This window comes from Strigops habroptila, chromosome 17 (assembly GCF_004027225.2).
Source record: "Strigops habroptila isolate Jane chromosome 17, bStrHab1.2.pri, whole genome shotgun sequence".
Classification (NCBI taxonomy): domain Eukaryota; kingdom Metazoa; phylum Chordata; class Aves; order Psittaciformes; family Psittacidae; genus Strigops; species Strigops habroptila.
The window spans coordinates 952,261-967,099 of NC_044293.2; the positions used below are offsets into that span (position 1 = coordinate 952,261).

General features: G+C 63.6%; 3 protein-coding genes across 3 annotated transcripts in view; 2 read left to right on the forward strand and 1 right to left on the reverse strand.

The window, feature by feature from the left end:
* The first annotated feature begins 428 nt into the window (after positions 1–428).
* RNF214 (ring finger protein 214) lies at positions 429–6,886 on the forward strand. The gene is made up of 14 exons (XM_030505675.1): positions 429–844; positions 925–984; positions 1,297–1,437; positions 1,601–1,740; positions 2,558–2,626; positions 3,106–3,202; positions 3,454–3,542; positions 3,972–4,062; positions 4,489–4,587; positions 4,909–5,285; positions 5,414–5,549; positions 5,666–5,773; positions 6,136–6,231; positions 6,632–6,886. The coding sequence occupies exons 2-14, from the start codon at positions 946–948 to the stop codon at positions 6,695–6,697; spliced, it is 1,548 nt and encodes a 515-aa protein (XP_030361535.1). The 5' UTR covers positions 429–844; positions 925–945; the 3' UTR covers positions 6,698–6,886.
* A 219-nt stretch (positions 6,887–7,105) lies between these two features.
* On the reverse strand, positions 7,106–14,403 carry BACE1 (beta-secretase 1). Its single transcript, XM_030505674.1, has 9 exons — positions 13,768–14,403; positions 11,438–11,526; positions 11,101–11,317; positions 10,773–10,910; positions 10,528–10,662; positions 10,302–10,403; positions 10,019–10,168; positions 9,761–9,932; positions 7,106–9,678 (listed from the first exon to the last, which is right to left on the reverse strand). Exons 1-9 carry the CDS (start codon positions 14,317–14,319, stop codon positions 9,437–9,439), a joined length of 1,797 nt encoding a protein of 598 aa, XP_030361534.1. The 5' UTR covers positions 14,320–14,403; the 3' UTR covers positions 7,106–9,436.
* The window catches only part of CEP164 (centrosomal protein 164), a 30,068-nt gene continuing 29,409 nt past the window's right edge, over positions 14,181–14,839 (forward strand). The window contains 1 exon segment of the mRNA XM_030505673.1: positions 14,181–14,612. The gene's annotated coding sequence lies outside the window, so the exon portion shown is untranslated.

Below are 14,839 nucleotides of genomic sequence, written 5' to 3' on the forward strand. Positions count from 1 at the left end.
TCACCCCACGCTCCGCGCACGGCTCCGCTCCGCGCACAGCCCCACCGCGCTCCCTTCCCACCCGCTCCAACGCAGAGGAACCCGCGGGCACCGGGAGCACCGCCGGGGCGCGGAGGGAAGCGCTTCCCGCTGCCCCGCTCCGCGTCCCACCGCGCTGCCCGGAGCTCCGCACCCCGGCGCCTCCCCGGCGGCAGCTACCGCGGCCGGCCTCCCGCTGGGGGCTCCCGAGCCTCCCACACCGTGACCGGCCCCGGGACGCGGGGCACAGCCCCGCGGGGCGCTCACCGGGCATGGGCCGGGGCTGCCGGAACCCCGCGGCCGCTGACAGCGCCGTCACTTCCTGCGCGGTCCTCCGCTCCGCCAGGGCGGCGCTGGCGGGGCGGCGGCGGCGGCGGCGGCGCTCTGGAGCGGAAGGGGCGGTGCGGGCCGTGCCGCTCCGCTCCGCTCCGAGCCGCGCCGCGCCGGGCCGGGCCCCGCCGCTCGCCCCATGGCGCTGGAGCAGGCGCCGACCGACGGCCCCGCCGCCGCGCCCGCCCCGCCGCGCCTCTGCGAGCCCGGCCCCGCCGCGCCCCCCGACAGGTAGGTGCTAGTCCCCGCGGGCCGCGGCGCGGAGGAGCGGCCGCGCACCGACCTGTTTGTCTCGCCCAGCGGAGGCGCGCTCGCCGCCCCGGACACCCCCGGCGAGGCGGCGCCCGGCGGGGAGGCGGAGCCCGCCGCTGCCCCCGGCCGGGCCCCCGCGCTGCTGGCGGGCGGCGGGGAGGGCGAGCCCGGGCCCGGCGGCGCGGCGGAGGAGCCCGGCCCCGAGGCGGCCCCGGCCAGGCCGTCGCAGAACATCGCGGTGCAGGTGGGTGTCCGGCGGGTGAGCCGCGGCGGGCGGTGCGGGCGGTGCTGCGGGGCTCTGACGGCAGCGGTGTCCCCCCGCAGACCGACTTCAAGGCGGCCGACATGGAGGTGAACACGGATCAGGACATCGAGAAGAACCTGGTGGGTGCCGGGCCCGGGTGATGGAGCTGGAGCCCTGCGCTCCCCGCAGCGCTTCTGGCCATTAACACCCCACCATGGGGTTCTCGGGCTGTTCTCATCCAAGGGGGATGCACGGTGCCCGCTGCAGCTCTGGGCTGTGCCTCCCTTGGCTTTGCCTATCGAGAGCCTGAGCTTTGAAAGCAGAAGGTGTTTAACTGTGGTTCTTGGCGGTGGCACCTCCCGGGCTCTTCCCCATTGCTGAGCATTCCTGCCTGTGCCCCATAGCGTGAGGGAAGGGGAAGGTTCTCCCTGTATTTCCACCCTGTGCTGCAGGACAAGATGATGTCTGAGAGGGCATTGCTGAAGGAGCGCTACCAGGAGGTGCTGGACAAACAGAGGCAAGTGGAGAACCAGCTGCAGGTACAGCTTAAGCAGCTCCAGCAGCGGCGGGAGGAAGAGATGAAGAACCACCAGGTACTTGACATAGTCCTTTTTGTCTCACCTCCCTGTAGCACGGCTGCTTACCCGATTGAGGCAGCTGCTTTGACCTCATTCATTAATCTAAAATCATAATGCATTTAAAACCCAAAACTTGGGGATTTTGCTCTTTATTTGTATGATGCTTGTTTGACTCTAGGAGATCCTGAGAGCGATCCAGGACGTTACGATCAAGAGAGAAGAGACAAAGAAGAAGATGGAGAAAGAAAAGAAGGAATTCTTGCAGAAAGAGCAGGATCTGAAAGCAGAAATTGAGAAACTCTGTGAGAAAGGCAGAAGGTATTTGGACGGAAAAGGAAGTATTTGTGGGGGAGGCATTGCTTAACCCTGATGTGCACCCGATTAAGTGAAACAGGATCACTGGAAGCAGTGAGTATTTTGGTGAGTGGTTTTGGACAGACCTGTTTGGTTCTGGATGGATCTGCCCCAGACACAGCACCAGTGCTTTACAGAGATCTCCATATGAGTCTGGGGCAGCGGGTCGCTGCTTTGCTGGCTCAGTGTACGGGTGGACAGTGCTTGGCAAGGGTAACGTGCAGCTCAGCTCCACTGCTGCTGTCCCCAGTGCTGGGGCAGGGCCTCAGGGGCCTTTCCAAGGCTCTGCTGTAAGATGGGCTGCGTGCTGGGGCAGAGAACCTCCCTGGGGTCAGAGGGGTCTAATGCAAGCAAGACACGAGCTGTTTGGGCAGATGTGAAGGTTCCTTTGGGTGTTGAACCTGCACTTTACGGAGCCACCCTGTCACGTCACGGAGGGCTGATGTTCCTTACTCTGAGGGTTTGGGATAACGCTGCTTTAGTAACAGTTCCAAGAAGACAGCTCCTGTTCCCCCAGTCGCAGAGCTGTGTTGGCAGCGTGGCACAGCTCCCCACAGCGGGTGCTGGTTCCATGCCACGCTCCTTGTGCAGTGTCATGATACAGCAGAATCTTTGCTCTGGAGGATGTTAGTGGTTGCTTTCTAATGGGTATTGAATGGGGCAGCCTCCAGGTGTGGGGGCCTGTGTAAAGAGCCTCCTGTGCCAGTGAGCTGTTCACACTCGGGTTCAGGGCCGGTGATAACCCCTTTGTAGCTGCTGACTCCGTTTCTCCCCCGTGCAGGTTGCTGAAGGAGCAGGAGGAGAAGGAGAACAAGATTGCGTCTCTGATTGCAGAGCAGTCCGATGAGAAGTGAGGCTCCTCCCGGGTTAACACTGCTGGGTTCTCTTTTCCCTCCAGTCACTTGGCCACAGAGTGAATCTGGTGCTTGAGGCTGATGCTGCTTGTGGGGTGGGCTCCAGAGAGCGCTCTGACAGTGCTGGCTGGGTTTTACCTCCTCCTCCAGCAGCCCTGTCTCTGCAGTAAATCCTCTTTGATCCTGCTCACAAGCAGGCTCCAGATACTTGTGACATAAAGATCCCATAGGATTAGAGTTCGTGCTCAGGGGATTGACTTGGCTGTAACTGCTACCTCTGAGTGAGTTTCAGCTTCCCCGAGTCAGGGCACACCTATTCTCTGTGTGCTCCCCACAGCTGCCCAACTGCTCAGGACTGGCACGCTCGGGTGTGTTAAAGCTGGGTAGAGAAGCTCCAGATCAGGGGCAGTTGGTCAGCTCTCCTGTTCCACACCAGTCCAGCGCCTGAGCTGGCTCGTTCTGCTCCTGTCTGCAGGCAGCTGTGGGAGATGGAGCTGGATAAGCTGAAGAACCAGCACAATGAGATCAACAGGAACATCCTTGAGGAGACAGAGCGGGCCTGGAAAGCAGAGGTGAGTACGTGCAAACAGTTGAAGAGGGTCTTTCTGAGATCCCGCTTTGTTAATGAATGATTGTGTGAAATGAGGAGGAGTTGAGCGTGAGGCTGTCCCCTTGCTGTGGGACAAGAGAAGGGATAAACAAGTATCTGAGCCTGGAGTGGTTCCCGGTGCACTCAGCGCAGCTCAGTGAGGAGGTGATGGTCTGGCAGCAAGAAATGAGGGAGCACAAGAACTGCTCCTCATGTGGGGCCTCTCCCTGCTAGATCCTGTCCCTGGAGAGCCGGAAAGAGCTGCTGGTGTTGAAACTAGAAGAGGCAGAAAAGGAAGCAGAGCTGCACCTCACCTACCTCAAGTAAGTCTGTGCGGCCTCAGAAATGGCAGGTAACTCACGTGTCCCTGTGTGCCCATCTCCTCTTCCTCTGCCTGCACTGGAGGTTGGACTGAAATCAAGGTTTCCTGTAGTTGGCTTACTAAATTAGCGTGATTCAGTAGTGCCACAAAGCAAGGGTATGTGGGGCTGTGCTTATTCCCATTGCTGTTTGTCTGCTGAACACGTGCTGTGCTCCGGGCAGTGCTGTAGGCACAGTGTTGGCTCCGGTGTCCGTGTGTCCACCAGATGAGCCTGCACTTTGGTACCACCACGTGCTCTCCTCTTGTGGGGTGTGAGCCCCTCTTCCTGCCCAGGCGAGGAGGGGGATGCAGGAGGCTTTGGGGTGACCTGCTCCCACCGCGCTGCCAGGAAGGGCACGGTGCCAGTGGGAAAGTGTAGCTGTGCTTGCAGGTCTGCGCCACCCACACTGGAGACCATGAGGCCGAAGCAGGAGTGGGAGATGAGGCTCAACAGGATACGAATGACCAAGGAAAGCGTTCGAGTAAGTCCCTACTGAACAGCTCCCAGCCTGACAGCGAGCGGTTCTTCACACCGATGCTACTCTGCGTGTAGTTACAACCCTCCTTGGGAGAGGACCAAGACGTGTGTCCAAAAGCCTGGCACTGCCTGTGCAAGCAGCAGCAGAGGTTGTCTGCCTGCAACTTCAGGCTCGTGTGTGGACAAGCCCCATGGGGATGAAAGCTTTGAGTTAATGGCAAAGGCAGTTACTCTGTTTCTCCTGCCAGGTCCTTTTCATTCTCTTGGCTCCTATGGATCCAAAGGGTGTGCACTGTAGGGCCTGCAGCCGTTGTGGGGCTGGGGGTGCTCTGCCCAGGCAGCGGAATCTGCCTGTTCAAGGCACGCAGTGCCCAAAACCTCCTCGGGCAGAGGCTTCCCTAAGTACATCCATTTCTTTCCGCTGTGCTAGGATCAGTTCAACGACCACATTCAGATGGTGAGGAACGGAACGAAGCTGAGCAGCCTCCCGCAGATCCCCACACCAACGCTGCCCCCTCCGCCCTCAGAGGTGAGTGTCTCTCCAGCCCCGCACGGACGGGTTTGTGCTGCAGGGAGGTCGCTGTGACACTCAGGCCTGTAGCTGGCTCTGCCTGTGCTGTGTGTGCTGATGGAGGCTGGGAGGGGATTGTGCCTTCTGGAGGCCTGTGCTTGTCCCCTGTCTCTCTGGGCCTCCTTGCAAAGGGGTTCCTTCCCCTTGCCTTCAGTAGGGCCACCAGTGCTTGTGGTTCAGCCCCTCTCCCATCTGGCTGGGGAGGAGGGCACTCGGCTCTGCTTTCAGATGGGTTTATTCTAACCAGCCTTTTCCTCTCCCCCTGTTTTTCTTTCTCAGACAGATTTCATGCTGACGGCATTCCAGCCCAACCCATCCCTTACTCCCAGGCTCCCGTTCCCCATCGGACCAGTCCCCGTGCCCATGGTCATGCCGAGCGCCGATCCCCGTGCGCTCTCCTTTCCCCTCCTGAACCCTGCCATCTCCAGGCCCAACCAGCCCTCCCCTCCGCTGCCCACTTCCCAGGGAAGGAACAGCCCCGTGGTGGCCTCGCTTATGGGCACGCACAGCCCGCACGTGGCCCCCGCTGCCTCCATCCCGCCGCCGCCCGGGCTGGCAGGCGTCAGCGTCACTCCCGAGTTCCACAGGCTGCAGCCGGCCGATAAGCTGGAAAAGCTCCTGGACAAGCTGTTGACTCGGTTCCCGCAGTGCAACAAGTGAGTGCCTGGCGGTGTCCTCGCTCGGAGGGTCGCTGCCGAGAGCACACGCTGCTTTGCTGGGGTGTGGGGTGCCCCCGGGCCCGCTGGCGGGGCTGGGAGCTCTTAGCAGGCTGCTCTCCACGCAGGGCCCAGCTCACCAACATCCTGCAGCAGATCAAGACTGCCCGCAGGACCATGGCGGGCCTCACCATGGAGGAGCTGAACCAGCTGGTGGCGGCCAAGCTGGTGGAGCAGCAGGAGCGGGCAGCGGCCGGGGCTCAGGTGGGAATGGGATGCTTGTGTGATGAGGGAGCAGCTTTCCGTGGGGTAACTCGGGGTAACTCATCTGCCCTTTCCCTCTGGGCTTCTCTGATGTCCCTTGTTTTGCCTTGCTGCAGCCTCTCAGCCGGATCAGGGCACCCATGTTCTCCGCTCCGCTGCCCCAGATCAGCACACCCATGTTCCTGCCCCCAGCCCAGGTGGCTTACCCCGGAACAGCAGCACACGTAAGACTTTTGGGCTTTCCTGCAGCACTTTGCCATCCCCAGGGAAATCCAAGGGAGGGTGGCTGAGGGGATGAGCCGGTGAAGCTGGGACCCCTCTCCTCACACAGCTCCTTAGACTGGTGAAGCAGGAGGGAAGGGTTAGGGGCATGGCTCCTTGGTGCTTCGTGTTGGGAACAGCCCCAGGAGAGATGTTGGATGCTCTTAACACCACATGAGGGCTGCGTGCAGAGGGAGGAATGGGTCAGACTGCGGCCCTGGCTGCAGCTGGTGGCCCAAGTAGCTGGGGTGTGAGTACGTGATCCGAGCTGGGGTGCCTGACTTCTGTTCCCTGTCTCCTTCCTGTCCCCTCGCTCTCATCCCAGACCCCGGCTGCCTGCAAGCTGTGTCTCATGTGCCAGAAGCTGGTGCAGCCCGGTGACCTGCACCCCATGGCCTGCTCGCACGTGCTGCACAAGGAGGTGAGTGCTCCCACACTGTGCTCTGCTCCTGTGCTCCTCAGCACACTTCTAATGCCAGTTCCCTCCGGGTACGTGTAGTGAGTCCCTGTTGTACTGAGATCTTGCCAGGAGGAGGGTGTGATCGATAAACAACTCTGCATCCTCCCATCCCTCCTTCCTGTGCTCTGAGCTGGGCCACCCTGCGTGGCCATTTGGGAAACTGGTGTATTGAGGAGGGTCTGATGGTCCTGCTGCGGTGAAGAGGGCTCCCTCTGCGCGGTGGCCTCGGGATGGAGGCTGTCACCATGGGGCGAAGGAAACCATCCCTTAAAATGAGTGCCCCGGCCAGCACTGCTCGGGAAGGAACGGTCACAGCACATGGAGGATGTGCTGGTGGCTCCTGACTAATTCTCTCTTCCAGTGCATCAAATTCTGGGCACAAACCAACACGAATGACACTTGCCCCTTCTGTCCAAGCCTCAAATGACGCCGCTCGAACGGAGCGGTCCCACAGGAGGAGTTGCTGTGAATAGACAGGATCAGTTCTAAGATTTCTACAGTTCTATATTTATACGACCATGTATACACATGTACATTTTTATTATATAGGTAATGTGTGTATAGAAAGTCTGTATACATACAAATTCATAAATAAAGTGTGTATATTATGCAGTGACTTGGTGCTGCTCCTTATTCCCTAGCTCGCAGCCTTGCTGCCTTTCTCTTGCGTGGTGACAGGTACCTGGGACACTGCTGTAACCCGCTCTTCTTGCCATGCTCCTGCTCCGGGCTGGCATTCCCGGAGCTCCACGCTTGCCACAAGCCCTTACCCCCACAGCCCCTGCTGTCACCCAGCGCTTCCCCTTTGGGCAATGAACATCCTCCAGGCGAGCAGCAGGTTTTGTGGTCTCTTTTTTAATGTAATAATAATTTACCGTGGTAACATTCATTGTTCTTACATAGACAATAGGTTACAGAGTACTGGGGCCTGCAGCGCCAGCGGCGGTACCCGTCCCGTCCCCATCGCCCTCCTGCAGGGCAGAGCCTGCGCCTGGTGCTGTGCCGGGGCCTGGGCAGGGAGCAGCGGCTGCGCTGCAGCTCGGGGGCACCATACTGCTGCACTTCCCCGCTTCCCTCTCCTGTGCTTCCTCCTGAAGCACGTGCCGACCCTTTCTCCATGGATTTCGGTGGGGTTTCGAGGTGTTCAGCACCACTTTGGATCTCGCACCGGCTCCGTAGCGTTTCCCCTTCTTTATCTGCAGCCTGTGGCACAGATTCAGCGCTGCCCCTCGGGTGCAGCACACCAGGGTCTGGCCACGGCCGCGTGTTCCTAGGCAGCCGCTTGCCAGCGCGGGTTAAGGCAGTGTTCCAGCAGGGAGTCCCGGGGGTGCTGGGCGGGCAGGTCCATGCGCTGTCCCGCGCCGCAGCGGCACGGCTGGCTGGTTGCAGGATTGGAGCCAGGCACGGCGCGGGCACCGCTTGCAAGCGCGCTGCTGGTGAAGCGGGTGCATGGAGCGGGCTGCGGTGCTGGCCCAGGCTGCGCTGCGCCCGTCTCCTCCTCCCACCGCGCGCACTGCCTCTCTTGCAGCTTTCCCAAAGCGCTATGTGACTGCGGGAGCGCCTTTCCAAGCTGCGGGAGCGCCTTTCCAAGCTTTCCACACGGTGGTTACAGCAGCCCTGCCCTGCCTGAGCTGCCGCCTCGGCCCCGGCACCGCGGGGAGCCCCGTGTTTTGCTCACTGAGGAACGCTGCCCTTGGATGGGTGAATTTTGGTGTTTAAAACAAAGCACTTGCCTGTCCGAGGCGGCGCAGCCAGGAGCTGCGGCATTCCCAACCGCCTGCAGCCCAGGGGCCCACAGCAGCAGGTTTGTCCTCATGGACCAGGAAATCCTCCCTGCGCTGGCAGAACACGATGAGCACAGAAGTGCCTCCTGTGCTCAGTGTCCATTCTGCTCTCTGCGTCCTCCAGCTCTGCCACCACCACCACCACCTCCGAAACCAACTCTGCCCACCTCCCATCCACAAAGGGCTCCCCCCAGCACGCTGCTGAGCGAGCCCTGGCCATGGGTTGCGGCCAAGGCCCCAGGACCGAGCAGAGACTAAAAGGATGTAAAAAAACCCAAACCAAAACAGGACCAAACCCGTCAACGTTGGGGTTGGAGCAGTGGCTTTCAGCGCTGGAATTAAAAATAGAGCTATATGTGTGTATGGTACAGGTGAGGAGCTGTCGGCACGCCGGGCGCGGGGGGGACCTGCCATATACACGCTGATTGGCGCAGCTGCACTACCAGGGACTTGCATCGTATATATAAAAAAGAAATAAATACAACTGTGTTTGTTTAAAAAATAAGGAATGCTGCAGTCCCAGAGCTGCGGGTGCCTCCGCCTCGGGAGCAGGAGCCAGGGCCGGGATACACGGACGAGGACGCAGAGGGAGCAGAGAGGAGCTGCTGTGCCCGGCTGGGGACTCGCTGGCGGTGAGGCAGGGCAGGGGCTGCGGCACGGGCTCCCCTATGGCTTTGAACGGGCGGGTGGGCTGAGGAGCACTGCGTCCCTCCTTCCTCCCCTCCCCGTGCACCCCGCGGGGCCGAGGCAGTTCCCATCCCCTTGGGAACGTGGCGAGCGGAAGCGGAGATGGTTGCGTGCTCCTGCCTGTCCCGGGGGCAGCCGGGAGGGCAGGGTGGGCGCAGGGAGCCCTGGGCTGGCGGCAGTGGGAGGGCACTTGGACAGGGCAGGGGAACAGCCAAGGGAATGGCTAGAGCAGATGGTGTAGAGGGGAGCAGGAGCATGGGAGGGAAAGCTCTGCCTCTGGCAGCTCCTGTCCGCGCAGCCCCAGGCTGGCCCTGCGTGGCTGTCTCCAGAAAGCCTGGGGCTGGGGACGGGAGGCTCCAGAGATGTGAGCTCTGGAGCCTGGCTCAGCAGGTATCCACGCAGGGAGCTGCACGGGAAGGCACGGCTGCAGCACAGTGCGCACACGCACAGCTCCCTGCGTGGAGAGCTGCAGGGGGGGCTGAAAAGGGCAGTTGCACAGGGATGGAGGGTGAAAGGGGACAGGCAGGGGATGGCTCGTCAGCGTGAATCCCCGACAGGCAGAGCCCCCAGGGCCAGGAGGGTCTGGGCTCCCCACGCCGCTGCCCTGCTCCACGCTGCAGCCCCCAGAGCAAGGTCCTACCTGTCCCTGCCCCACCGCCTCACCTGCGCCCCGGCGCCGCCCCTGCGCTCCACCATCACTTCAGCAAGGATATGTCGTCGGCGAAGTCGTCATGGTCCCGCCGCAGGCAGTGGAAGCAGCGCCACTGGAACACCATGAGGCAGAGGGGCAGCATGAAGAGGGCGCAGATGGCTGCCATCACGTAGGCGATGGTCATCAGGGTGGACTCGTCCGTCTGCGGGATGTTGTAGCCGCAGTCCTCCATGTTGGAGTGCAGGTAGGGCCCCTCCACCGCGGCCGTCCGGAACTCGTCGTGCACTGAGCGGGGAGAAGGCAGGGCCACGGTCACCGCGTGTCCACGTCCCCTCTGCCTCTCCCCCCCTGCAGACCCAGCCCTCACCGTGGCAGGCGCTGACAGCAAAGCCGATGCGCTTGCGGGCACGGTCGAAGACCACGTAGAAGCCCTCCATGATGACGGCGCCCATGACGGTGCCCGTGGAGGACTGGGAGATGGCGAACTTGTAGCAGTCGTCCTGAGAGGTGGCCACGTCCTCCACCGGGCGCAGGTATTGCTGCAGGAAGAGGTGCCATTGGGAACGGGGATGGGGCAGGCAGCTGTGCCCACCCAGCAGTGGCACCAGGCAGGGTCAGCGCTCACCTGGGGCAGGATGGTGATCCGGAAGGACTGGTTGGTGGCCTCCCCCATCAGGTAGAGGGAGAGGACCGGGAAGATGTGCCAGGGGGTGGTGCCAACCTGCCAGCAAACCAGCTGCTCCCCCAGCCAGAAGCCATCCGGGAACTTCTCCGTCTGCCAGAGGGAAGGGAGGTGAGCAGAGCCACCCGGGCGGGCAGCAGAGGTGCTCAGGCTGGTGATGGGCACCCATGCTGCACACTGCTGCGGGGATGTGCCCGCAGGGGAGGGAGGGATGGGTTTCACTGACCGAAGAAGCTGTTTTGATGGATTTCACCGCAGCCTCAAACACCTTCTTTGGCAGCCTGAGGTTGGTGGTCCCGCTGTCCACGATACTCTTGTCATAGTTGTACTGCGGGTGGACGAGGAGTGACCAAGGTGCAGACCCCAGTCCCGCTCCCATCCCAAAGCCCCTTAGCAGGAAGGTGGATGCCACCAGTGGCAGTGACAGAGCAGTGGCCCTGCTGTGCCCTCACCTCTTTGCAGTCCATGTTCAGGTCCTGCCCGTTGACCTCCAGCTTGACGATGATGACCTCGTAGTACCACTCCTTCCGGATAGGTGTGTACCAGATGTCACCCACGTACAGTGAGCGGTCGATGCCACCGATGATCTGCAGTGGGGACAGAAAGGGGAGGCCACGGTGTCCTGCCAGCTCCGATGGGGCACACCCCACAGGGGCAGCCACCAGCCTTCCCGGTGCTCCTGCAGCACAGCACTCACCATGCTGCCTCCCACCGATGCCAGCGCCTCCGTCTCGTTGGGGGAGAATCCTGCCCCGCAAAGCTGGAGGGAGAAGATGTTGGGCACCCGGGTCTGCTTCACCAGGGAGTCAAAGAAGGGCTCCAGGCTGTCGTCGGGCTGGTGGGAGGAGAAAGCAGAGGCAGGACAGGGATGTCAGTGCTACATCTCCTCCAGGGGCTCTCCGTGCCCAGACGAGCTCCCATTGCTGGCGCTGCCGTGCCCCCCCGGCTCTGCGTGCTGTTGGAGCATGGCCCAAGGCCACCAGCCCAGCTGCAAGCTGTGCCCCTGGGCACGGAGCAGGACTCACCCGCGCGATCTCGGCGTACGCCAGCCCCAGGATCCCCTCCCAGTTGGAGCCGTTGATGAAGAACTTGTCTGACTCGGTGATGGCAGCGATGTTGGCCCTGACGGTGACGTTGGGGCCGTGGGGAATGGTGACGAGGTCGGTGCCCAGCTCCCCTTCCCACTTGCCCTGGGTGTAGGGCACATACACACCCTTCCGCAGGTCGCGGTAGGTGCTGGACCTGCAACGGCATCAGAGAGCTGTGTGGACAGCCCCACAAGGGGCTGTGTGGACCCACGAAGGGCCAGCATAGGGCCAGGGCTGCGTCCCTGTGCTCTCTGTGTCCCCACAGTGTACTCACAGCTGCCGCTGGTAGTATCTCCGGAGGAAGGGGTGAGGTGCAGCTCCCACAGCGAAGTTACTGCTCCCTGTGTCCACCAGGATATTCAGCTGGAAAAGGAAGAGACACGGATGGTCAGACTGCAGCGGGACCCCTCTGTGCCATCCACCCGGCTCTGCAGGTGAGTGATGCCCTCCCCAGCCCCACACTGGGCACACGGTGGCCATTGTACCATGTGCATGTGTGGGGCTGCAGAGAGCAGCAGTGCCTGCATCCCCTAGCTGGGAAACCTGGTTTGCTCCCAAAGCTGGCCAGAGGATTGATGGCACAGCACTAATCAGCCACCCGTATGCTGAGCTCTGCTCCCGCTTCCCTCCTGCCTGTGCCCGGGATTACCAGCTCAGGCAGGGCTTGGCACACATCCTGCTGGCAGGGCCGGGAGGGGGCCGGCAGGATCCTGCCCCCAGCTGAACCCTGCCTGCAGCACCAGCACCACAGGGCTTCGGCCCTTCATCTGTGGCGTCGGAGGGGAGAGGAGGAGGGTGATGAGCTTGTGCTAATCGCTGAAGCGCTGGGCTACGGCTGCCAGAGCTGCCTGCACGGCTCCTGCAGGCAGCGTGTGCTGGGGGGCCCCGGGGTCTGGGGACAGGGATGGATCCCCCCGACCCCAGGCTGGTGCCTGGCGCAGGGGGACATTGCAGGCCATGGGTAAAGATCAGAGCTGCCCGTTTGCCCCCTCGGGTGAGCAGCTGGAGCTGCTGGGGCAGCCCAGAGCCCGCTGCACATCCCGACCTTCCCATGGCAACGCGGCATCTCCAGCCTCGGCTGCTGCACCGGGACCGTTCCCGGGGTGGGTCGGTTTGATCGGTGGGCAGGGGCCATCTGCTCCACACCGCTCATCTCCGCTGGTCCCCAGGGCACCCCAGGAGGTGGGTTTCCCGGGAGAAAGCCCTGCTGAGCTGATGCTGCAGCGAGAGGAGGATGCAGGGGACAGGGAGGGACTTTGCTCTCCCTCCCTGGGAAGGTGAAAGGTGGGAGGGAGATGGAGCAAGGGGCACAGTGGGGTGCCCAGACCCCACGTGTGCCTTTGGGAAGGCTGCACACATCCTTGTGGACAGACACGCTCCCTGATCTCCTGCATATGCACAGCCATCACTCTCTTCTTTCATGTGAGTCTCTTAATTCCATTGCAATGCCTGGAGGGATCCAGCTCAGCACACACACGCGCACCCGCACACGCACCATGTTCACGTCTGGATGGAGTCCAAGGCTGGAAGATGCTGCCCAAAAGGGTGAGTGGATTGGAAGCGCCCTGGAAACAGGTGGTTTGCAGGGAAATTGTGTGGCAGCTGCGACACGTGGCAGGAGATGATGAAATCCCATTGAAAACGAGATTTTGGGAATAATCTCCACCCTTTCCCCCTAAATATCCCCTGCCAGAGCAGGGAATAAGCCCCAGGCATGCAGGGACACCATGAGACCCGATTCCTGCCTTCCTCCCCTTCTCCATGGTTCACATCCCGCTTGTGTTGCTCTCTCCCACCATGTGCCGTGCCGGATGGAGCCAGCTCGAGGGGAAGAGCCAGCCCGAGGGGAAGAGCCAGCCTTTATCTCAGAGGCTGCGTGGGCTCTGGGTGTTTTGGCAGCACCAGCCTTTGTGGTGGGTGGGAGGCGTGCGGGAACCAGCCCTGTGCTGGAATGTGGACCCTCGAGCACCGAGCTGGCCCCCTCGCAGGCCACACGTGCTGCAGCCAGGGGTAGGTGTGATGGTACATGCACAAAGGATTCAGCAGCAGGAGTCGGTGTGATCTCACCCATAAAAGAGGGGAGGAGCTGGTCCAGGCAGCACCCATCCTGCGCCCAGCACAGGGGCAGATGGTGCCACACATGGGAGCGGGGCAGCGCAGCTCCCAGACACGAGGGATGCTGGTGAAGGGATGGAGCAGAGCCCGGCGATGCAGCGGCTCCTGCTCTGACCTGCCCGCGCTGCCCATGACCCTGCAGCGAGCCCCGGGAGCATCAACCCCTGGCGCATTCCCGGGGTCAGGCGGAGCCAGGCTTGGTGCTGGCACATGCCTGCGGCCGGGCGATGCTGGCAGGCGCAGGCAGCACCGCCAGCCCCTCGCCGCCCACAGCCGTGTGGCAGCATCCTCCGGCTGGCAGGGAGGATGGATGGAGGGATGGAGGGAGGGATAGATGGATGGATGCATGATGGAGAGATGGATGGATGGATGGAGGGAGGGATAGATGCAGCCTGGCCCGCACAGCACCGAGGGTCCCCGCAGCACAGCACCCGGTTCGGTGGGTCACCTTCGTCTCCCCGCTGCCGGCCACCCGCGGGGCGTCCCTACCTTCTGCGGGGGGCTGCCCACCGTCATCTCCACGTAGTAGCCCTGCCCGGACTTGCCCCGCAGGTTGTCGATCATATCCACGAAGCCGCTGGCGCCGCGCTCGGCCTCCTCCGGCGCCCGGCGCGCCCGGGGACCCGGCGGCGGGGCCGCGCCGCCCCGCAGCGGCAGCCGGATGCGCGGCGGGGCCGGGAGGGCGCCCGCCCCCAGCCACAGCAGCAGCCAGGGCCAGGCGGCAGCCATGGCCCGGACAGCGCTGCTCCCCCGCGGCGCGGGGGGACGGTGCCTATGGGGCCCGCAGCGCCCCGCGCCTCGCCCGGGCGGCCGCGCCGGGGCCGAGCGGGGCGGCGGGCATGGCGGCGCGGTGCTCCCCGCCCCGGAAAGCGCGATCGCGCCCGCCCGCCCCCCGCCCGCCGGCGGAAGCGCCTTGCGGCCGCGGCCCCGCGCGGCTCCCGCGGCCCCTCCGCAGCCCCCGGGCCCGGCCGCGGCCCGGCCCTGCGCGGCGGGGAGCGGCGGGGCCGCGGCGGGCCGCGGGCCGGGGCGACGCGTCGCCATGGCAACGGGCGGCGGGGCCCGCCCCGTCCGCACTACAGCCCCCGGCAGGCGCCGCCGCACCGTTGCGTCACGCGCGGCGCCGGCCAATCCGGCGCCGGGCGGCTTCGTGCGGACCAATGGCAGGCGGCGGGGGGCGGGCGGTAGCACCGCCCGGGATCCGGACGTGACGGCGGCTCCAGGCAACCCGGGAGCGTCCGTGGCGGCGGCGGCGGCGGCGGGGCCGGGGCCGGGGCCGGGGCCGGGGCCGGGGCCGGGGCCGGGGCCGGGGCCGGGGCCGGGCCCGGCCGTGCGAGGTGAGCTGCGGGGCCGGCGGGGAGCGGGTGAGCCGGGAAAGGGGCGCAGCCGCCGCCCTGAGCGAGGGGAGCGGGTGTGGAGCCACCCACCGCAGCTGGGAGCGGCGATCGGGCGCGTTCGGGGCGGGCTCGGCGCGGCCCCGCGGTGCCTCCGCCTGGAAGCCGCCCGGATTCCCGGTTGCTGCTGGGGCTCTCTTTACATAAGGCTGTAAAGCCGGCGCGGGCGG